The sequence below is a fragment of the Nicotiana attenuata genome, unplaced genomic scaffold (genome assembly GCF_001879085.1).
Source record: "Nicotiana attenuata strain UT unplaced genomic scaffold, NIATTr2, whole genome shotgun sequence".
Classification (NCBI taxonomy): Eukaryota; Viridiplantae; Streptophyta; class Magnoliopsida; order Solanales; family Solanaceae; genus Nicotiana; species Nicotiana attenuata.
Window position 1 is genome coordinate 58,031 of NW_017674271.1, and position 23,598 is coordinate 81,628.

A 23,598-nucleotide genomic window follows, 5' to 3' on the forward strand; every position below is an offset into this window, starting at 1 on the left:
TTTCATCGTTACGTAACGTCGGATTTAACGGTACGATACAATAAAATTTAAGTAACAATAAAAACAAACATTGCATTTAAAATAACAATACGATACAATACAATAGGTAACAACCATCCAAACAAGTTGTTAGTTCCCAGACCAAACATCCTTAGAAATTATCACCAATTCCATTTCATCTTTAACAACAATTCACCCAAGAAAAGGAAACATGCCAAATACCAATAGAAGAGCAAAATTTGTTTCCACAAAAGGGAACTATCCCTTGTGCAAGAGTGACTCCCAACTCTAGACGAAACCGAAATCTCCCAACTCTACCCAACGGATTATTTTTAATTATAGTATGCCATTATTGAGTCAAACTTCTCTAATCATATACCACAAATCCACAATGACACACTATTTAACTTATTTTAAAAGCTACTAGTAATTAAAATTCATCATATTTGGGAATTGCGGTGGCATATCAATCTTCAATTTGCTCTTCATCATCTTTGTCCAATCCCCAATCCGTTTAACTTTCTATTTTCAGATTCATTTGTATCAAATCAGAAAAAATGGCAACAGAACCCAAGAAGATCATCATTGACACTGATCCTGGCATTGGTATATTCCCTTTCCTCTATTCACATACATATCATATGTCAAAAAATATACCTCAAGAAAATCCCAATATTTTTACTTTACTATAATGGAATATTCCAAGATTTATCTGGGTTTCGTTTTCTCTAGACTTTTAGAAACTACAGTGTTTGACTTTAAGAAAAAACACTTTTCTTCTGGTCTAAAGATATTTGTGCAGCTTTAAATTATGAGAAGTTTAAAGTTAAATTGTTTTTAAATATAGAAAGACTTGAGCTTTCCAAGATTGATTTTTCCAATGTATTGTGGTTAATTGAGAGCTATTATGAATGAATATGATCAGATGATGCAATGGCGATATTTGTGGCATTGCAATCTCCTGAAATCGAGGTGATCGGGCTTACTACTATATATGGAAATGTCTACACATCTCTAGCTACTAGAAATGCTTTACATCTGGTAAACTTCCCATTTTATCTAGACTCATGACTTGTTGGATAATTGTTGCAACTTCTCTGCCTTTTATTCTTTTTTTTGTAAGTATAAATTATAAAAGCTTAAGGACATTTGACTAAGATTTGCTCCATGGTTGGCTATCGTGTAGTGGTGTATGCTATTTTTTTAACTGTAGCTATAATCACAGTTATTGATTTGGGATCTTAATGATTCAGCTGGACGTAGCTGGAAGGACAGATATTCCAGTGGCTGAAGGCTCTCATGTTACAATCACTGTATGTAATTTTGATCTCTCCATTCAATTCTGTTCTGTTGCTCATTTTAACTTGCTGTTACTTACTTTAAGGTTTTATTTATTGTTTTTTGTAATTCACTGTCTTATAAGATCACTCAAATTTACTTGTTAAAGGGGACTCAAGTATTTGGCGCTACTGTTGCGTTTTTCATTTTTGTATTTGTTATGATGATCCATAGTAGATAGACTTGTGTTTGTACATACACTGTCCTCCCCCCTTTTCTTTTTCTTCTTTTCTTTTGCTCCCAGGTGAAGCTTTATTTGAGTTGATGAAAATATTAAGAGGGAAGGAATAAGAGGAAAAATAATAGGTGATACCCCGTCCCATAAAAGAAATGGTGAAAGCAAAGACGTCCACCTTGTTTATCATGGGGCCGGAGACAAGAAAGTGGTTCAGAGAAGAAAAAGAAATAAAAGATTGTTATATACTGGTCCTTTCTAACGTTTCAGATCTAGGACCAAAGCTCAAAGAAGGAATGAGTGTAAGTGGAGTTTGGTTATGCGCTTATTTGATGACATCTATACTTTTTTATAGTTGTGTAAGTGTTTAGTTGTCCCACACTGGTTGAGGAAATGAGCTGTTGTCTCCATATATTATCTTGTGCAACTCTCACCTCATAAGCTAACTTTTGAGGTTGAGTTAGACCTAAAGTCCATTTTCTTAACATGGTATCAGAGCCACAACCATCCCAATTCTTTTTTACCAAAATGTTGGGCCCCCCTGTGCTATGTTGTCCACGCTCCAATTAACTAGGCCTCGGCGTGTGGAAGGGTGTGCGTTAAGTTGTCCCACATTGTTGAGGGAATGAATTGTTGTCTCCTCATATAGTCTTGTGCAACCCTCACCTCATGAGCTAACTTTTGGGCTGAGTTAGACCGGAAGTCTATTTTCTTAACAATAAGGTTGGAGGAAAATGAACCCTAGATGTTTTGAAGACTCAACAAATTCTGAACAAAAAGATCAAGATGAATTATTCATTTTTGTTTCACTTTTGGTGTAAAGAAGCTTTAGTACAAGATGTAGAATCTTTAGTTGATTTCATTGGGTCCTTGTAACTGTCACAAGACTTGCTTTTTGGTTTTATTTTTTTGGGAGTCTTGTAACTATGCTTGTCTCTCTCAGCACAAAGATTGTGTTGATAACTACTCTTTAACATATATGAAATCTGCTACCTTCTTCTGCTTCTTCAGAAAAAAAAGAAGGGTGAACGACCTTTCCAGGATTGTTGGAATTAGCAACAGGTTTGAGTAGGTACTGTCTGGCGACCTTAAAGTCTAAGGTATAAGAAACCCTCAGTAGTTAGGATTGTAAGTATAGTCAAGATGATTAAAGAGAACAGGGAGACAGATGAACAATGAAAAAGTATGACACACACAGTATCATTGCGTGAAAAAAGGGTTGTTCCATGCTGGCAGCGAAAATCTGTTAAGGGATGCACAAAATAGTGAAGTGTCTTTCAGTCTCTTGCTATGCTTATCGTTTGCTTAATCAAAGGATAACTACTTTTTGCTTTCTGGTCTTCTATCAAATAAAAAATAAAAAAAATTTGCTTTTTGGTCAAAGCAACTTGCACTTCCCTTCAGCCATATGGACTATAGATAGTAATTATTTGTCTCTTCGTGGATGTAAGCATACTTTTGCTGAACTGTATTATATACTTGTGTCTCTTTTCTTCAGTAATCTTTTATGTTCGTTAGTTTTTATCACTTTGTTGTTCTTATGCCACATAGGATTAACTATTTAGCAAAGCGCTTCTGCGGCAGTCTAAAGCCTAGTTATAATCCAGTTTGTACATAGCATCACTTAATTAGTTCTATATTGTCATACCATTTGATGGACATGGGCGAGTTTTTTATTGGGAGGAGCAAACACAAGTTATGGAATAAAAGAGAAATAAGTCATTGACATTTTTATGGAAAATAGGTTTTCAAATATTTAAATATATATCTTATGCGTTTGTTTTTGATAAAAGAGCATAAGAATGGTCACAACATAATTTGATGGAAAGAACATTGGTGTATCAAGGGAACTCTTGCTTAGCAAGCTTGTCAGTTATGCTTCAAGATGCTTCCTCCATACGTCAAGCATATGAGGTAAGTTTCAAGAGCTTCCTCCATGCACCAATAGTCAGACGTGGATCTATAATTTTAAGCTTATGGGTTCAAGTCTCGGGGTTATAGGATAGTGACTTCAAATTTCTTGACATATAGGAGAACCTTTTACTTTATCATTACATAATAAACAATTATGTAAGTTTTAAAAAAGTATAGTAATAACACATTTTAAACAAATCTCGCAAAATATTTAATAAATGCATATAAGCATTAGAAAGAAACTGACTACTTGTTTTACATTTATTTGAGAGGGCGAAATTAACTAAATAGTAGTGCTATTATAGAAACCATAGCACTGAGTATTGTGAAGAAGAGGAAGAAGAGCATTGTCGTTTGAAGAAGCATGGATGGTAGCATAGTGACAGCTGAAGTGGATGAGAAAGACGAGGTATTGGGCACGAGGCTAACCTCCTATTTTGATTTTTGGCAGCTATTGGTAACCAGCTGAAAAATGTTTAAGATAAGAGGTCAACTTTGAACCTGTCCCATTTGTGTAATGGTCAATTGATCAACTTATGAGTAAATAATAAATGCACCCATTATTTTCTGGCATTTTGACTGCATGCATATTTGCATCTTACATCTTTTTCTTCTTTTCTTATAGCTTTTTCACCAAGGCTTCCGAGATTGACTTCTGGGATAATTTCCTTAAGCAATAGATTTAGGTTTAAGTAGAAACAATTTTGGCCTTGGGGTACTCTAGGCTGTTGAAGTGTTAATATATGTTAGGTTAGCCAGACATAACTAGCGGTATAGTTGGGGGATTAACACCTCTGGAATTAAATAGTATGGATAACATCCTACTCGAACAAATAAGTAAATGCATCCAATTATTGTTTTTCATGTACACTGCTCTAGAATTAATGGCGCATTATTTGATATTATGGGTTATGGTAACTATTTCGTCTAGAACCCGGGTTTAACTTTAACATCGAAACTCCATTATACTATCTGCATGTGGTTCAAAACTGTAAAGATGCCAAAACCACCCAATCTATTAGTGAATGGAATTTGGAGATGTTTTGCTGAAGGGGGCAGAAGCAACGTGTACCACGCTAGCTAGAGAAGTGCACCTTACATATTCTTTCTATTCTCAATAGGAAAACTTGTATCTCCACTAGGAAATATTGTCTAACAGCAAGGACAAAATATATAAATCAAAACATTGCCACAGAGATTAGAACATGTATCTCCTCAATGGACAACCCATGCTCCCAAGCCTGTTGCCATTACCCATCCTCTTGAGTAATGATTTCAATTTGATTTTTGTAGCCATTTAAACTGTTTTTTCATATCTATATATAGGATCTGACCTGAACTTTATGGCTTCGGTTGATCCCAGCCCTGGTACGTTAGATTCCCCTCTGCCAATAGTGATCCTGCTCCATATAACAAGTGGAAATCAAGATGTTCTCTTAGGGTTGTGGCATAGAGCAAATTGATTTCTGAAAAAGCATAATTTTTTAAATAAATATCCTACTTATCTGACCTAGCAGCAAACATATCTACAGATAAGGCATAGCTAAGAATTATAATAGAAGAAACGGGAAGCGTATGCTGGAGCTTCTTCTTTTAGTTTCATCCATTTTGTGCCCTATGAGAAAAAAAAATCAATTGCAATATCGGTCTTGGAATGTGATGATTATTTTAGAAATTCTTATATGGCGTACCATAACATTTCCTTCTTCCAAACTTTAACGTGCTTTTCTTCTGATTACTTGTTCATTTAGCAGAATAGGCAGCAAACCTAGAAATGTTTTTGTCCTTATGAATGGGTTTCTGCTTACTTTGTTTAATTCATCTAAAGAAAGGTACAAAACTTCGAATTGCTGATTTTGTTCATGGCACGGATGGACTTGGGAACCAAAACTTTCCTGCACCAAATGGAAAGCCTATCGACCAGAATGCTGCTGAATTTCTCATCCAACAAGCAAGTCTATACCCTGGAAAGGTTACTGTTGTAGCCTTGGGTCCCCTTACAAATATAGCACTAGTAAGTATATAATCTTCCAACTGAATATTAGATAATAACCTAATAGAAACACTGTTCACCAGTTTGGCATATTGAAACAGGCCATTCAATCCGATCCTGCATTTGTTAAAAACATTAGACAAATTGTTGTTCTTGGTGGTGCCTTTGCTGTAAATGGAAATGTGAATCCAGCTGCAGAAGCGAACGTAAGTCGTTAACAGATACATTCAAAATCATGCTTTAGTTTCCAGGCGTATTCTCTAAGTTATTTTTCCATTTGTTGCTCATCTGCACAAGATCTTTGGAGATCCAGATGCTGCTGATATTGTTTTTACTAGCGGCGCTGACGTTCTGGCTGTTGGAATTAATGTTACACATCAAGTTGTCCTTACTGGTATATTCTTGATTGCTGTGGTACTTTCAACTATTTTTTTTCCTCTTACAGTACCATATTCTGTTCCTTTTACATTTCCTAGATTCAAACTGTTGTGTCAATAGTGTTGATCTTTTTGACAATTCCAACTGACTTTAAAGAAATGGGTTACGTATTCTGGACCATCCTCATGTCAGTTCCTAAATATTGTGCAAACCAAACTAGAGGTTTTCATTTTTCACCTCTGAATTTAACTATTCAAGATATTTGGTTACAGGGAGATAGTAACACGGATAGAGGAAAATAGACACTTGAGAACGAGCTTCAAATAAATTCCTTTCCATGTCTTGTTGTAACATCATTAAATGTCAGCATTCAGCAAATAGAAAATGATAGCTATTTCAAATATTTGGTGATAGGAGAAAGTAACATAGGAGGATTATGCATTAAAGAACGAGTAGAGAAACTTTAGAAGAACTTTTACCCCTGCATGTCTCTTGGAATATCCTTGAACATTAGCTAAATAATATGCAAGTGCATATCCTTGGATCTTTGATGAAATAAAGCTGCATGTTCTGTATAACAAGCTCTTTTACCCATCAAATCCATTGGGCATAAACTGATCTCCACCTTCCCCTATGCTTCGGCGAAGAAAAATTAAGAAACTTGGTTTCTAGAGTTCCTTGGATAACCCAAATTCAGCTGGAGATTAAAACCTATGCTTTTATCTTTTATTCTTGGCTTAGCAGATTTTACTGGCGGCTCAGTGTTCAATTTATAATGGCTTATCTTTTATCTTTTAGCTTTTATTCTTTGCTTAGCAGAAGCTCAAATGATTTATAATGGCTTCTTCATTCTTAAGGACAAGAAATCAATTTGTTATTTAGGCCAATAACCGTCAGGAAACTAACAGTTCTCACTTTATGTTGAAATTATTACTTGGTGACTTGGTGAATATATAACTAGCTTTTCCCACTTAAAGTAACCAAACTTAGAGGAAATGTTTTATTCTACTAGATCTAAATTTCTTTTGACTTTCTTCTTTTTCTTCCTTTCTTTAACAAAGATGCTCAAGTTGAGCTCCTCCAGACCATTTTCTTTAGCTTCCCACTAGGGATGGCAAGCGGTGTGGGTGCGGTGCGGTGCGGTGCGGGTTTTGTCTTCACCCACAAAATTTCAACCCGCCCCGCCTTGCATAGCATTTTCACCCTCGTTCACCCGCCCTGCTCCCTTTAAGTGTTTTTTTCTTTCATTTTGTTAGTTTTATTTCTTTTTTATCTTTTGGCTGGAATTTTTCATACATTTTGCTGCATACTCTCATAGTTTTTATTAATTTTGAAGATTATGGGAGGCTTCAGCTAAGGAAAGAAGAAGATAAGATACTTCGATTAATAAAACAGATTTATAATTAATTGAGAATTATGTGTTAGATATTAAATTTTCAGAACTTGTCATAAGAGAATGAGAATGTGACGTGCAAGCAGTTGTTTCAAACATACTCCACGTAGGATAGCCAAAGTACGGTTGAGCAATCAACATGATATATTTGCTCACATTCTAGGCAAAGGTCATAATTTGCAGGAACATTCTATGGTAGCCCAACCCAGTCCTCTTGTACTAGGGTTGGCTCCGCAGTTCCTCCGATTTGATCGAATTTCAAAAAGTCTTTCTCACTATTCAGAATAGTGGAGCTTTCGATCAAGATCTTCTCGCCTCACCCTTTGGGCTCTTGCTGGAATCGGAACCTTATGGAACTCTTATTTTGCTTCATTATATTACATGGAATCAATATCATCTCCAGAAAGGCAGAACAATGATTTTCCTTCTTTGCTGAAATTTTGAAACCCGCACCCACACATAATTAAATTTTTTTAGTTCGACCTGCACCGCCCCACACCTGCATATGTTTAAACCCACCCAGCATATGTCTAAACCCACCCCACCCTCACTGCGCCATTGCCCTCCCTACTTCCCACACATTATCCTTCTTATTTTTATATATTTACTTTTGTCAGATTCTGATCGCAATGAGTTGGCGAAGTCTAACGGAAAGTTTGCCAAGTACCTTGACAAGATTTTGGGTGTCTATTTTGGCTATCACCATGATGCATACAGCACAAAAGGTCAGTCTCTTGCCAAACTAGCTTTCTTAGTACACTGATTGGTGCATGCTCATTGTTCTGAGTTTACGGTTACTGGGACTCCACATAGGTGTTTATCTTCACGATCCGACTGCCCTGCTTGCTGCTGTTGATCCCTCACTAATCACCTATACAGAAGGTGCGGTTCGTGTCCAGACAATTGGCATCACAAGAGGTCTCACTCTATTTTATAATAAACAAAAGAGGTAAGCTGTTGAAATTGTTTCAGAAGATGGAATGTATCTCCTCACTTTTTTTTCTTCTAATATCGGCTTCTCTTCCGTGCACCACGTGATGTTGCCCAACAAAAGGGTGGTTGGGTACAGTTCCTATTCGCTAGATTGCTACCACCATCATTATTATTTTTTTTTTGAGAATGTCTACCACCATCATTATTATATGGTTCTATCTTTGGCTAACAATTCCAGCTGGACCAATCCACTTGCCATCTTCAAATAACACTATAGGATAGTACTTTGAGGTTTCAACTTCCTTCAGTGAAGAGACAACTGGAAAGGAAAACCTCCTCAACCCTCGCCATGTTGGCCCTCCAAAATTTGATCCTCAGGCCTGCCGTAGTTCCATGAACCCACTCTAGGAAATATTCAGGGACAGATCCAAGATATAGAGTTGGATGAGTTCGGAGTTTTAACTGGCTTGAGGAGCCAATTCTATCAGATTTCACATATATATACAAGGTTGGAGCCGAACGAACCCACTGCTTTAACACTAGGTCCGCCTCTAGAGATATTGACTCAATGTCTGAATGACCATCCTCTCAAGAAAGAAGCATGGCGATCCCCTTGAATAGATTCCCATCCTCTGGATTGTCAATCAGGCTGGAGCAGCAAAAACTAAAAGCAGAGTACAGTATTTGCAGGAAAGTGTTGTCGAGACGAATGATTAGACAAGAAGTAAAATCTGAATAAGTTGCATTCTTAGCGAGAGAGTGAATAATCTTCTATTGTTTTCTTTTTGTGGTCCCCCCTTGCTAGATCGTTCTGCCTTCCATTTTCTTTAACAGCCCCACTGCCCCCGTGTGGTCCGACCCGTTCACTAAAGGAAAGATGTAATCCTACTTTCACTACATCACGTTATTCTTTTATTTTTTACTCAATTGCAATGATCTATCCTGGTAGCCATGGGGATAACATGGCAAGATCCTCCCTTAATGTTAATGTAAAGTAAGACACCAATATTAAATTGTTATCACATGAGAGAAAACTGAAGTAGAAAATCTTATTGAGCAACTATTATTTTTATTTATTTTTACTTTAAAAAGAGGGAATATCTGCGTCACTTTTATGTATCCTTTCAGAAAAGGAAGAATGCGAACCGTCCTTTGTGTCAAATGACTGTTGTATTCTAGGAGGAAATTGGGTGTAGGTTGAAATGATTTCTGTACTTCTATGTATCCTTTCAGAAAAGGAAGAATGCGACCGTCCTTTGTGTCAAATGACTGTTGTATTCTAGGAGGAAATTGGGTGTAGGTTGAAATGATTTCTGTACATCTATTGGCCTCTTTTGACGTATATGGTTGGATAATAACAAGGGCTTGTGGAGGAGAGAAAAAGTTGTTATCAAGCACAAAATCTCTTTTGCAACCGCCTTTCCGTTCTTACTGAAGCTAGACCTTTGTGCTGTCCTTTTCAGTTAGGCTTCTGGGTTCAAGAACTTCAACATCTGTGTTTCGAATGACTAAAATACTCCATGCACAATTCTTTTGCTCTTCCTTTGATGCTTTAGGAAATTTATCATATCTCTGAACTTATAAAGTTTGGAAGTGAGGGATATATGATTACTGTGTACTTATTATATTTTCTGTTGGACACAAGGTTTGGTGAAGTCACTGAATGGTGTGATAAACCCTCAGTAAAAGTGGCAGTAACTGTTGATGCTCCTAAGGTTCTCAAATTGGTCATGGAACGACTCATCAATTCTTAGGAGAATCTGTTAGTTTTCAACATATCTCCTTCAGCTGCACAGTTCCTTGTATGTTTGCAACTCAGTGTGCTTGAAACATTGACATTTTTTCAGAAGGTGATAGCAAGATTGCCTTCATGCTATGATTATGGGATACGTGGATCACCAAGAAGAATTTCTTACTGTTTATTGCTTCTATGCCAATCTCCACGATTGTTGTAACAAACTTAATTATCTGCTTCTAAGCCCTTTGTGTAAAGTGATCTGTAGAACCCAACATTGTCATCATTGTGGTTTTTCTCATATATCTTGTATGCTTAATGGTAACATTTTTCTCTTTATAAACAATTACGGGTTCAAGTTTAAGTATTATGTATATGCTATCATCTCCAGGTTTAGTCATAACTAAAACCTAATAAATGGTGAAGACTGTTGCCTATAGGTTGGGGTTGAGTTTTACTTAACTCTCCTGAAGTAATGGGTTTGTGGCAGTTAGCCTTCAGAAGTAATTTTTGCGCCTCTTTACCCCAAAATCAGAAGTCGTGTCTTTAGATGCCAGATTCATTACAAAGACAAGAATGGGATCAGATGCTACATCAGATATGTAGTGTTTAAGCAAGTGAAAATGACAGACTTTGTACAACGAGAATGACTTCAAGATTTAGATCACATGGTTTCTAGGATCATCACAAGAAAATGGAACTTATTGCGTATATCAGAATGGGGTTCTAGAATTTAAGAAGATTATTCTAATTTATGTCTTGCGTACAACATAAATTTGGAGAACATTTATCTATTAACACTCTTCAAGGTTTCTGACAGAAGTTTTAACTTTTAATCGAATTAGTACTCGTGTGATGGAAGTAACATATGATAATGCTAATTTACGACTCCATGTCTAAGATATACGAGTTTCACTACTGCCAGAGTTCAAAGAGGTATTTTGCGCAAAAAGAAGGTAAGAAAAAGGACTTTTCAATGATGAAATAAGGAACGAAGTGATTTATCCTTGTAACGGGTACCCCACAATTGCAACTTTATAATTCTCCCTCCTTCTGTAGACTATACAGACGGCCTCCTTCCGTTTGTTTATTCAAAGCATGTTATCCAATCTACATTAGAGTTAGACAAACCTTCAACAGAAGAAATCTTACCAATTTCGTATAGCTTTACGTTAATATCTCAGGTTCAGTGTTCCAAAACAAAATCACAGCACAGCCTTTTTGGTTTAACAACAAATAACAGATAACTTCTCGTGTCTCGACTCTTTTGCTGCTAAATCAACCGATGTATCATCTTCATTGGATTGACAGCAGTCTTTAAAACCCTGCAATCAATACAGCAAAGAAAGAAGGAACATCGCCCCCCTCTATACTCTGGAAATGCTGGCATGAACAGACCCCTTTTCACGAAGCTAGAAAGTTGTCACTCAGTTCTAACTGCAACCGGTTTACCTCGACCCATGGAGAATCCCCTAGTGCCATCCGGCATGCGAGGCACAGAAGATTGCTTGCCTGCTGATTGATCACAAACTACTGCAGGCTGCCCTGCTACACTAACACCATTAGTATTGGAGGGGGCACTAGCCACATTGCTTCCACGATTCAAATTTGTTGTGGAAGCCCCTGTACGCCCTCCACGATTGTTTTGTTGAAACTGGGCAGGTCCACGTCCCCGGCCCCGCGTCTGTCCTGGGCCTGGTCCTTGTACCTTACCCCGGCCTCGATTGTGCCCTTTCCTCTTCCCATTGCTGCCATGCTTGTCCTGTCCAAGTGAATTTTAAATGAAGTCACCCATAACATAAACTGAAGAATCATTCACTACATCCTGAAAGAAGTGTCAGATATATCTGTAGGATTTTTCTGATGCAGTTTCTAAAAGAAAGTAAGCAGAAATATCTCCATGTTAATTAAAAACATGCGAACATCACTTACTGCAACGTCATTTGACTGCACGTCAGAATGGCACGGAGATTCTTCTTCATGTTTCTCATTTAATTCTGATGCAAAATCATCGTCTTCCTTGAAGTTGAGCCCTTCATGACCAACTTTCTTCTCTTGGGCTTGACCAGATTTAGCCTGTACGATTTAATCAAAATGCACAAGTACTGAGCAGATCAGAATTGTAGAATACCAACACACTTTATGTTAAGAAAAGGGGCTCCCTTTGAACCTTCCTATAAATGGAGCCAGATGCTCTATCTTTACGAGTGTCATGGAACTCTTCAGTTATCCTAAATGCATCTATCCATAAACTAAACCCTGTACCCTCATGAAAAGGGAGTTGAGCCCTGTAACCTCAGTGTAAAGAAAATGGATCTGGTGCCTAACTCATCCCCAAAAGTTAAGCCATGAGGTGAGGATTGTCAAATACCATAAAGGAGACAACGACCCATTCCCTCAACCAATGTGTGACAATATAGCATCGAGGTCCAACATTGGGTAAATCAAGAAATAGGAATGAGTTTGGATCTTCTACCAGGTAAAGGAAATGGACCTTAGACCAAACTCATGAGGTGATGATTGCGCAAACCATACAAGAAGACAGCAGCCCACTCCCTCAACCAATGTGGGACACTTAACACTCATGAGTAGGGAAAACTCAAGCTTACTTGGAATTCAATAATGGACAAGTAGCAACCTGAATGCCCGGAATATTGATTGTAACGATCTTCCTTAATAGAAACTAAGCTGATATAAAAGCTAAATATGAAAGCTAAAACACGTCTGATTAAGCATTCATTAAAGTTCATTCTTCTTTCACTATAAATGACAAGTTGGAAACTAAGCTGCTTTTAGGACGTGGTTTCAAGTTTTATCAACAGGGATAAGAATAATCAGGACTTACTGTGCGTCTAAGCAGTAGACGGACTTTTAGACCATTTCGCCAGTTATCCACATCATTTAGCTCAAGAACCTGCAAAATCATGTTGCAAAGTGAAATAGGATGTTAGAGATAGAGATACACAAGGTGTAACTAAAAAAATTACACTAATATTTACTTACCGCCTTCTCAGCCAACTCAACAGACTCGTACTCCACAAATACGTGCAACTGCATTGAGGTATTAAATTCAAGTTCTAGTAACAACAAACTGTATTTCAAAATACCAATATAGACAGAAAATGTTGTTCGTTCTCAAGAGATTCTTTTGGTAGCAGTAAAAAATTTTGTCGGTTCCACTTGAGTAAGTTACTTCGCATTTCTTTTGTGGATATAGTAAGTTACTTTGTACCAGCAGTGTACATTATCTAATTTTAGCTCCCAAATCAGAACTTCAACAACTCATTACCATCATTTCTTACTCCAATTCTGAAAGCAGTTTCAAAATGTCATTTTTCTTTGTATCAGGTGACAGCAGTTTCAAAATGTCATACTTGTGCATAAACTAGTTATTGATATCAAACTATCTGATGTTTACCTTGTTACTATACAACGTGCTGTCTGACTTTGCTGATCTAGATGCTGAAGAAGCCCCGCCATTTGAAGGCTGAGGGTGGCAGGTGCGTATCATTTTTACCCTGACACAATTCATTATGCAGAGTCTTAAAAAGGCTGAATATTTGTTGGCCAAATTTTTCAGCCTATTCTGGATACAGCTACAGCAAAACAAGTGTACCTTCCAACCGCCGAAAAAATCTTCATGAGGTTCTGGTGGCAGTGGTCCTCAGGCAAATTCTCAGCAACCACTATGCGAGACTAAAAATGAAAATGAGCAACAGATCAAAAGATTAACCAGCCAATAAAAAAACAAAGCCTACTGACAGAAAAGATGAACCAGTAGATAGAAAAATGAAATGCTTCATGCATTCATAAATTGTCCTTGTTGTAAACCACTACTGCTATAGGAATCAAACTTACTTGCAACTCTTCTAGGGCAGCTTCAGTCAGAGGATTTTGCCGTTTAACTTTCTTTCCATCTTCACTAACTACCTAAAAGCAGAAAAGTCAAATAAGAAAATCTTGAAAATTAACATCAGAAAGAAAAAAATTGCAAGATAGCAATGACTGCAGGATCTTGCACAGGGGAAGCACAAAGAGTGATTTTAATGGTGGAGGGGGAGAGATGAGGATGATGAGGAGATGAAAAAGAGAACTAACAAGATTTATTGAGCTCCGCAGAACTTCGGCAAGCTGGGCATGACTACCTATTAGAGCTTTAATCTTCTTGAATGATGCAACCACAGATATTGGTACTGTAGCAAAGTACAAACAAGGAAGATCATGAAGAAATATTAACTTCAAAATATCAATCAAAACAAGATTAGTCAAGCCGGGAATAAGAACACTCACCATATCCTTCGGGATCCTTGATCATATGCCTTATCAAATTTTCAGTCGTTGCCAAATTTAAATCACTGAAGTAGAACTCCACCTATAGAAAACAAGAATATACTAAAATTAGCTGATTAAAGAAAGAAAAGTGATTTTCATCTAAGTTGCTCGGACTCGGGTGCAAGTATCTGATACGGGGACGGATCCGACTATCGGATTCGGCAAAATCTAAATTTTAAGATTCGGGGGTGCGGATCTGGATATGGATACGGGTGCGAGGATTCGGCTAATAAAAAATAGAGCTATAAAATATTATAAATTTTGAGAGATATTCTGTGAAAAACTTACATGAATATTGTAGAATTCAATCTTTAATCCTCTAAGATAGACATTATTCTTTCATTCTCCTTAATCTGTTTTATTTTTTATTTTGAGAAATCAAAATCTCAATTTTTCTCCCAAATTTGTCGATAGACTCCGGTCAAATGTCAGAAGTCAGTTGACCGAATCCGGGACGTATCCCGCTCCCGCTCCTGTCCCCGTCTCCTATCGGGACGGGGAAGGCACCAAAATCGAAGAGTCCGCGCAACTTAGATTTTCATAGCTTTCAGAATTTTTTTTAATGGTTAAAGGAAGTACGCTGATCATAGCTTTTCAAATTTTACAAAAACTTGGAATTTTTTTAAAAATGCCATTGAATAATTTTAAGCTTCCAGCGGTTCCTTCCAAACAAATTTGAAAAGCTGCAAGTATATATTCCAAAAAACTGTTGGTTCTTCCTCACGTCTGGACATGCTTTTTACAAGTACTTGAAAATTTTAAAAATTTCATGGCATTTATTTTTAAGCATCTTATCCCAAACAAATTTGAAAAGCTTCTAAGTCTAACTTCCTGCAAATTTTTGATCTTTCTCACTCATCAACACATGCTTTTGTTCTCTCCAGTGAACACTTCTTTTCCGACACTAAAACTTCCCCTTACATAAACAGATAAGACAGAAGTGTAGTATTTAATTTCATCACATAGTTCTGATTCACTAAATTGACATATATCCATTGGTAAAAGATTCACATACCGCACACATCAACCAGCCAAGACCAATACATAGTAGGTTCCTAAGTAATATATCAAATAGTAAAATGGATCTTTTTATAAGGGTGGTAAGAAGGTAAACAATTTTGTCTTTTGATAAGGGTAATCATTTTATTGATTGAGAAACAGCACTAAGAAAATGCTGAAAAAGCATTACATATTGTGCAAGGCTCTGAGCAGATTTATATGTCGTATGCATCATCTACAAAAGTAGGTCTGCACCAAAACGCTAACAAACAGATGGTTATATTCTTCAAGCTTTTGTAAAGTAGGTTTGCACCAAAAGGAACCTTTTATCTTTTTGATAAGTAGAAATACGCTCAAATTACAGGTAATAACTCAACAGCAATATGAAAATAGATGTCTTCAAATCCACTCTTCATTTGCAATAAACAACAAAAACACTTTTGAATACCTGATTGACGATCTTCTGAGCAGCTTCTTCAGTTAGCCCTCCATTCTTAGCTGAATTATTCGAATCAGCAGCAGCAACCTCTTGATCAACAAATCCTCGAGCAACACCGCCATAGTAGGGCGACGGAGGAGACTGCTGAGGCGCGTAAATGAACTGATTTTGTACTACAGGGACGACGCGAGTAACGTTGATCTGGTGAAGGCGCGTGGCGTACACCCGCCCCGGCGCCGAGATTCGGGGCACGAAAGCAGGAGCCTGAGCGTTAAGCTTGCTTGTATTATTAATAGAAGAAGAGGAGGATTCAAATGGAAAGTCCTGATTTAAACTGAGAGATGCAGACGATGAACTGTGGGAATCTTCTTCTTCAAGAGCCATAAAAAAAATAAAGAGATCTAGGGTTTTGAGGAGTAGAAAGCTTTAGTGTGTGGTTTGTTATTAATCCGATCTTCTTTCTCTTTTTTCTTTTTTGTGTGTGGTTAGTTTGATTGTTAATAAAGGAAGTATCAGAAGATTTGCAGAAGAAGAAAAAGAAAGCAAGACTTAGGACAGTGGAGAGGATATTTCGATTGTCTGCTCGTTTACTATTATACTCTCTAAGTCTCTATCAGTCTATCTTCTTCCATTTTCCGTCCTCCGTTTTACCCATTGATACTTTTGGGACCCAATCATTGACTTGCTGCTACCTTCTAATTTTTATTTTTTTAAACAATGTATTTAAGTTACAAATTTTTTTTGTTTTAGAAAAAAAATATTTAGCTCTAAAAATAATAAATATTTATCCTATTTTTCTAGCTTGATAAAGGAAGAAATTATGTTCTACATAAGTCCTCATATGCTTTATTGTATTTTTTAGAATTTTGTGAGAAATATCTTATAAAAACTCCATGATCGGCCATTTTTGTATTAAAGAGCATATGATGAAGAAAATCGATATTTATCCCTATAACACGCTTGTTTGAGTAATAATAATGGTAACTCTACCTTTCATTCATTGACTTCCTAATTTGTACATAAGTAAATTCGTGTCTTAATTATTACGGATAAACAATCTTGAAAATAATTTAATTCTTAATTGTATTTTCTATTGCACTATTGCACTCGTAATCTTGAATATATATATATATATATATATATATATATATATATATATATATATATATAAAACTATCTCCATTTTAGTTTAGTACAAATTGAAGTTAGACCTCTGTCCAGAGAAGGTCTAGACACGTCTCTACTCATCTGTCTTAGAAATTCTAGATTTCTAGACTTCAATAATTTCCTCCTAGGAATGGTAGAAATCACCATTTGCAGTGGTCCAATTAATTTTGATTGTTTTCCTGATTTACATCGCCTCTTAGAGATAGAAATATCTTAGATTACCTGACACTCAATGTCAAAACAACGAATTATAAAATCAAAACTGGATTTCTTCCAGTATTCATTATTTATAGAGTACAGTACTGTATAAGGCCATGAGTTCAGCCTTTAAGACTGGAGCCATGAAAACCCTCCATAAAGGTGAAACTGTTCTCTTCCAAATAGATCTACAAAGATCTCATCTGTCAATATCATTACCTATTTCTTGGAGCCAAGTTTCTCTACCACAAAACTGGTTGTTGCAAGATGCTATTCAGGCTAAGAAGCCGGAAATACTACGGTCTCTCAGATCCAATGATATTTTAGCAGATTTGTATCCATTTCCTTCCAGAGATCCCTTAGTGAAAGAGTCTCTGTCTTTTCTTCTGCACAATCTGAAATTGAATCTCCTAGACATTTAATATCTTCATTTCATTCTAGGATCGAAACTCTTACTTTTGACTCCAGGATCTTACAAGCCAAATATTCTGTAAAAACAGCCCCTCTAACAGAAGTTAATTATGAACAACCTCAATCTCCCACTTACTCATCCCTAGGTGCGGAATTAGGTATTTTGAAAAAGGATTTTCAAATTGATAAAGATAAGTTTCGAGCAAATTTTAATTCACAAGAAAATATTTTCAAAAGAACTTGTTTTTTTCAAAATTTTCAAGGAGACAAAAGAAAAGATATTCAAAATACTTACTATGAGTCTTTAAACTTCATCAAAGAACAAATTAATTTCTTTGAATGGTTTGAAGTTTATGCTGAATATCATCAATTAAATTTTCCTTTTTCCCAAGTCTGTTAAAGTTTCAAAAGTTTGGAGAACTTCCACTCGAGAGGAAGTCACCTCTGAACTTCCTCCGTATTATGAGGTGATGAGTACGCCAGGCCCCACAGTGGGATAAGTAGTATTGATTATAAGGTGACGCGTGCGCCAAGCCCCATATTGGGCTAAGTGATATTGATTGTTGACTTAGATCTGATTAGTGCTTGGGCAAGGACCCTCCCCTCCGGAGTCAGGTATGGAAACCGTGGGCGCAGGCACAAGGTCATAAATGTGATTGGGTGAGGGACTTGTGTCAGGCACCCGCACAGTGCTGAGTTATGACATACTTGATGATTTAACTGTGATATTGTTGATTCTATACTTGTCATGTTGGTATCAAGATGTGTTTTTTCCTCATGCTTATTGGTACTTGATGTCTTTATTTAATGTGTTGGACTTGGAATCACTGTTAAGTTGATGGAACCATGTCAAGATGACTTTTGTGAAAGAATTTGTGCCTTAATTGCTATTCTTGAAAAGCAGGCCTTTATTCCTTCTATTTGTGAAAAGGTTGAATTTAATATTGCTTGATCTACTTGTCTTTACCATTATTATTCCGTTATTGTTGTAATTGGTTATTGGATATGAGTATTGGACCTTGCCGAGCGCATCACTACTTTCAGCCTAACGTTAGGCTTGTTACTTATTGAGTATATTGAGTCGATTGTACTCATACTTCACTTTGCACTCAATGTGCAGATCCAGGTACTGACGAGAGAGGTGATCGCTAGTGAGTTGCACCAACACCAATTTCTTGGAGATTTCGAGGTAGTAGCTGATTTTGTTCGCATGCCTTGAAGTTTCTTCTCCCCCTTTTTAATGTTATTACTGTTCTATCTTTTAGACAGTTATGTATTTTGAATCAGGCCATGGATTTAAAATTTTTGTAGCACTCAAGTACTCAATGTAACCAGATTGTGAAATGATTTTAGTTGTATTAGTATTATTGGCTTCTATTATTTATATGATTATCCAGCCGTTGAGAATGTTAAATTCTGTTATTTGAGTTTATTGTTGTTATTTGAATGTTGACTTGCCTAGAAAGTGGTGTTAGGTGATGCCACGACTTTGGTGGGATTTAGGGTCATGACATATGGGCAAGGTTTCAGTTCTGAAAGGAAGTTCATGAGTTCTAGATAGCATGTGAGGTTTCAGATGTTTAAGACAATGCTAGCACTATGTTGTATCTGAGAAGAATGTATGTTTTAGAGGATACATTGTGTATTGAGTTGCGGATGCTTTACTAGTACTACTGAAATTGTGTGGTTGATAACCGTTGATGTCTAAGTTTGCTACTTGATACGGGAGATTTATGGAAGTATGCTCAGGATTGGACAACAGATGGTATGTGTCATGGATAGGGTCACTATGGACTTTTGGAAGGCTATTTACCTATCTCTGATGTTTTGAGTTGTCTTGGGGGCCTATTTGTAAGGCCTAATGAGAATGTGTATCCTACATTGGAATGGATTTTCTTACTCAGCACAACATCTGCTATGGTGTGTCATCGGGTAGAATTGATCTTCTTCATGCCTTGATCTATTTCATGTGTTACGCTCTTATGCTATGATAGGTTGTGAGAAGACTTGATTATTCACACGTATGTTGTGGTTCTATTTAGGCCTTGTGTCTATAGATAAGGAAGATGGCTCCTGGGATATTGATCTACTTATTACACCTCAGCCGTGCTTACCATTCTCGTATCGTTTTATGTTGTTCGTCTCACCATGGTTATGTTTATGTACGTTACGTGGTTGTAGTTGACACACATGTGTTGTTGATTTTGATTACTATGGCTCGATGGGTATTCAATGTGGATTGATATGTTTGGATCGGGTTATACGCCACAACGGAGTTATGATTAGATACGATTTCTTGTGCTTATTTCGTGTGTTTTGTTTCTCCCTCGTGGGATGGATTCATAGCATTGTGCCTTTGTGGTTGTATCTGTTAAACTTGTAGGAAAGTTCTCTTATTTGGTTCTCTTCCCATTATTAATCACATTCGAGTAGTTGCTTGTTTGGTGTACGGATGACATTGTATGTGGTTCTAGGTGGCAGTTGGTGTGGCATGTCGGTCAAGCAGCTTGTACTGGGTTAGACGAGGTTATTGGACCTGAAATTAGTGCAATCGATTTTGGATAAGGTATGCTTGAAAAAAGAATGTCAATAGTCATCTCAGAATTTGACAATGGTTAGTGTCGAGCGAGAGAACTCCACGACTTTTTGATTTGAGGGGTGGTTATAAGTTTCTACATGTTTCTTTAATCATTAGCAGTGTTGCAAAGGTATAGAACATGATTTTATTTGATATTTAGTATATTACTGGTACAAGGTTTGGTAATGAACAACTATTATGCTCGAAAGATATTGCCATGAGTATATGAATTATGCGGCATATCGTGTGTTTATATTTTGGGAGTAAATTTATGGTTGATATAGCTTTATGGGATTGATATAGTGTATATATACAAGAAGCAGATCTTAGAGAGAAATTCGAATGTTGGAATTTGGCTTTAACAATTGTAAGCTAAGGTTGAAGGAATAATCTTCGGTCAAGATTGTGTTAATGGGCTTATATGTATTGAGGCGACGTGAGATCACCCATGGGTATAGGTATGATGAGTTTATACAGTGATTTGGCAGCTTTGGTACAACTTTTGGCACATTCGAGGATGAATATATGTTTAAGTGGGGGAGAATCTAACGACCCGACTGGTTGTTTTGAGCTTTAGCATTCTGTTAGGCCATTTGAGAATTTAAGTAGCTTTATATGATACACTATGACTTGCGCCAATGTTAGTTTGATGTTTTTGAGATTCAGGATTGATTTGGAAGAGTAATTGTCATTATGGAAGCTTAAAGTTGGAAGAGTTGACCAAGGTTTGACTTTTGAGTAAACGATCTCGGGATCAATATTTGATGGTTTCAATATGTTTGTATGGTGATTTTGGATTTGGATGTATGTTTGTATTTGATTTTGGATGTTCCTAGAAGATTTTGACTCTATTTATCGAAAGTTGGCAATTTAAAGAATTGGTGAGTTCACATATTTGATTGGAGTTGACTTCAGTGTTATCGGACATATATTGTCATTTGGAGACCTTGTATAGGTTCATTTCGTGCAGTGTGGAGGAGCTAGTTTAAAGCGTTCACGTGTTGTGGTCCGCATTCGCGTAAAGGAAGAGGCAGCCAGGGGTTGTTCTGCGGGGTCGAGATTGCGATATCGCATTTGCAATGCAGGCAGAGATGGAGACCTTCTCATTCGCGAAGGGTGAACCCGATCATGAAGGCTTATTTTGGGCAACCGACTTTTGTGCTTCGCGATCGCGAAGGGTAATCCCTATGAAGAATATATAATTGGAATTTCAGGATTTTGACTCATTCTCTCATATTTTGAACCATAGACTTGGAGGGGGCAATTTTTCAAGGAGATTTTCATGCAATGCAAGAGGGTTATGAATCATCGAGATTTGGTATTGGTTTCGAATTTTGGGCGTGCAAACCCGGGTTGACTTTTGTTTCCTTTTTAGAATTCTTTCAAAAATTGAAGCTTTATTTATTGGGATTGCTTCGTATGCTATTGTTTGACTTTCTTGGTCGATTTTTGGCTTGGATTTGCGTGATTAGAGGGCTAGAGCAAAGATTTTATGTGATTTGAGGTTGAAGGCTAGCCCGGATGAGGTAAGTATCTTGCCCAATATTCTTGTGAGGGATTAACCCTTAGAATATGACCTTTTTTGTCTAATTGGGATGTATGAGAAGCGATGTATATGCGATGTGACGAGCGTATATGCGGGTGCTATGTATGGTTCATGACTGGGTTGTCTTTAGGTTGCATTATGCCATGTTTTGGATAATATGCTTCCTGCTATCATACTTTATATGTTCGTATGACTATGTAAACTTCTCGAATTATGCTATAGATCATGTGTAACTCTTGATTTCCTGTCTGAACATGATACCCGTTATTATATGGTGCACTCGCCTAACCTGAGCTGTAGTTGTACATTTCGTGCATATACCTTAGCATGCCATTTTATCAATCCATGGGTATATGATTTGATTTTCGTTGTTTTTATGCATGTATTCTTGTCCATGCAGTGTGTGGATAAGTATCCATCCCTTAGGATCGCCCTTTCATGTTTCTCTCTTGATGGAGGACACACGGATTATGGAAAATAAATTTGTGGTTAGACTTTGCGTATCTTCTCTATATGCAAAATCCTTGGATGTATCCATGACTTTTACCGCCTATATTCTCTATGTGCTAGCTTTGGAATGTATACATGCCTTTTATGCATACATTCTCTATATGCTGCTTTACTTGATGAAATGATTCACATGACATATTTTCTCTATATGTGAGTCTGTGTAACTTAACTTGTTTTTCATGCATAACTTCTCTATATGCACCTGTAGATAGCTATTTGATATTTCATGCATATCTTCTCTATATGCCACCTGATTAAAGAATTGATTCACAATACATATCTTCTCCATATGTCAACCTAGGTTACCGTGCTTGCTTTTTTGTGCATATCTTCTCTATATGCAACTGTTGATGATTTAATGATGTTAGACACATATCTTCTCTGTATGTTGAGCTATTAAACTGGTATGAAACCTATGCATATCTTCTCTATATTCCATTATTGATGATTTATTCGATATCAAATGCGTATCTTGTCTATACGTTGAATTGTTAGTGTGGTTACAATGCTTGTGCATATCTTCTCTATGTGCACTGATGATCTTAACTGTATTTCATGCTTAGATTTTGACATTGTTGTTGTGTACATGTATATGTTATTAAGCTATACAAGTTAAGTATAGTGAGTATCTTGTGACTTAAAACCCTTGTCAGTACTTCACCAAGGTTAGTCTTGATACTTAATGAGTACATGATCCCAGTTGTATTCATACTACACTTCTGCACCTTGTGTGAATATATTGGAGTTGAGCTGCTGTGGATTATGAATGCTAGCATTGAAGTTCTACGAGCGATCCATATTCAAGCTACCACTTGTTCATGATAGTTTAGGACTTTTAATTATATTTATGTAAATTTCGAACATGTGTTGTATTTATTCTTCGTACCAAAGTTGTATTCTTAATCTTAGTCGCTCACGACTTGTACTACCAATCATTGGAATACTTTGTGGAATTAAGCCTTCTTATTTATTGATTATTAATAATATTTTATTCGAGTTGTGTTATTTGTTGTTTGGCTTATCTAGCGGGCTGGGTTAGGTCCATCACGACTTGACGGAATTTTGGATTGTGACAACCTAGGGCTCTGATACCAACTTGTCATGATATAAAATTCTAACCAAGGGGTCGTGATGACGCCTAACACCACTTACTAGGCAAGCCAACACTTAATAACAATTAATAAAGCAAAAAGTGTCTATCTCGCAACTGTTACAAAAGAGGAACACAACTGGGACCTGGTCCCTTAGGATTCTCTGACAGAAGTACAAGTCAACTATACAGCTGGAACGCAATTGCACAGAAGTAACTGTGCAGCAGACAGTGCAGCAGTCACTTCTCATTGGGAAGAAGCGTGTACCAAGAATTGACATCACTATCCATTGTGATGTCTTTTGTGATATAACAACCTGGTGCAAGGCACAACATTTCACTTGTGCATTCAGTGATATTCTCTCAAGCATAACAGTGTTTATCCGCCATTGAAGTCACTGGTGTGTCAAGAACAAGAAGACAACTCCACTAAGGATCAGTTTCGTAATGAGTTTATGTATATCCGTAG

The 23,598-nt window shown here is 36.9% G+C and overlaps 2 protein-coding genes across 2 annotated transcripts; one reads left to right on the forward strand and one right to left on the reverse strand.

Moving 5' to 3' along the window:
- Positions 1 to 227: 227 nt before the first annotated feature.
- LOC109218316 (probable uridine nucleosidase 2) lies at positions 228 to 10,223 on the forward strand. The gene is made up of 9 exons (XM_019382670.1): positions 228 to 606; positions 926 to 1,041; positions 1,254 to 1,313; positions 5,256 to 5,441; positions 5,522 to 5,626; positions 5,718 to 5,814; positions 7,809 to 7,916; positions 8,005 to 8,140; positions 9,770 to 10,223. The coding sequence occupies exons 1-9, from the start codon at positions 558 to 560 to the stop codon at positions 9,876 to 9,878; spliced, it is 966 nt and encodes a 321-aa protein (XP_019238215.1). The 5' UTR covers positions 228 to 557; the 3' UTR covers positions 9,879 to 10,223.
- A 764-nt stretch (positions 10,224 to 10,987) lies between these two features.
- LOC109218317 (la-related protein 6B-like) lies at positions 10,988 to 16,276 on the reverse strand. The gene is made up of 10 exons (XM_019382671.1): positions 15,639 to 16,276; positions 14,150 to 14,231; positions 13,958 to 14,052; positions 13,718 to 13,789; positions 13,476 to 13,555; positions 13,278 to 13,377; positions 12,863 to 12,910; positions 12,705 to 12,773; positions 11,792 to 11,935; positions 10,988 to 11,621 (listed from the first exon to the last, which is right to left on the reverse strand). Exons 1-10 carry the CDS (start codon positions 16,011 to 16,013, stop codon positions 11,283 to 11,285), a joined length of 1,404 nt encoding a protein of 467 aa, XP_019238216.1. The 5' UTR covers positions 16,014 to 16,276; the 3' UTR covers positions 10,988 to 11,282.
- Positions 16,277 to 23,598: the final 7,322 nt, after the last annotated feature.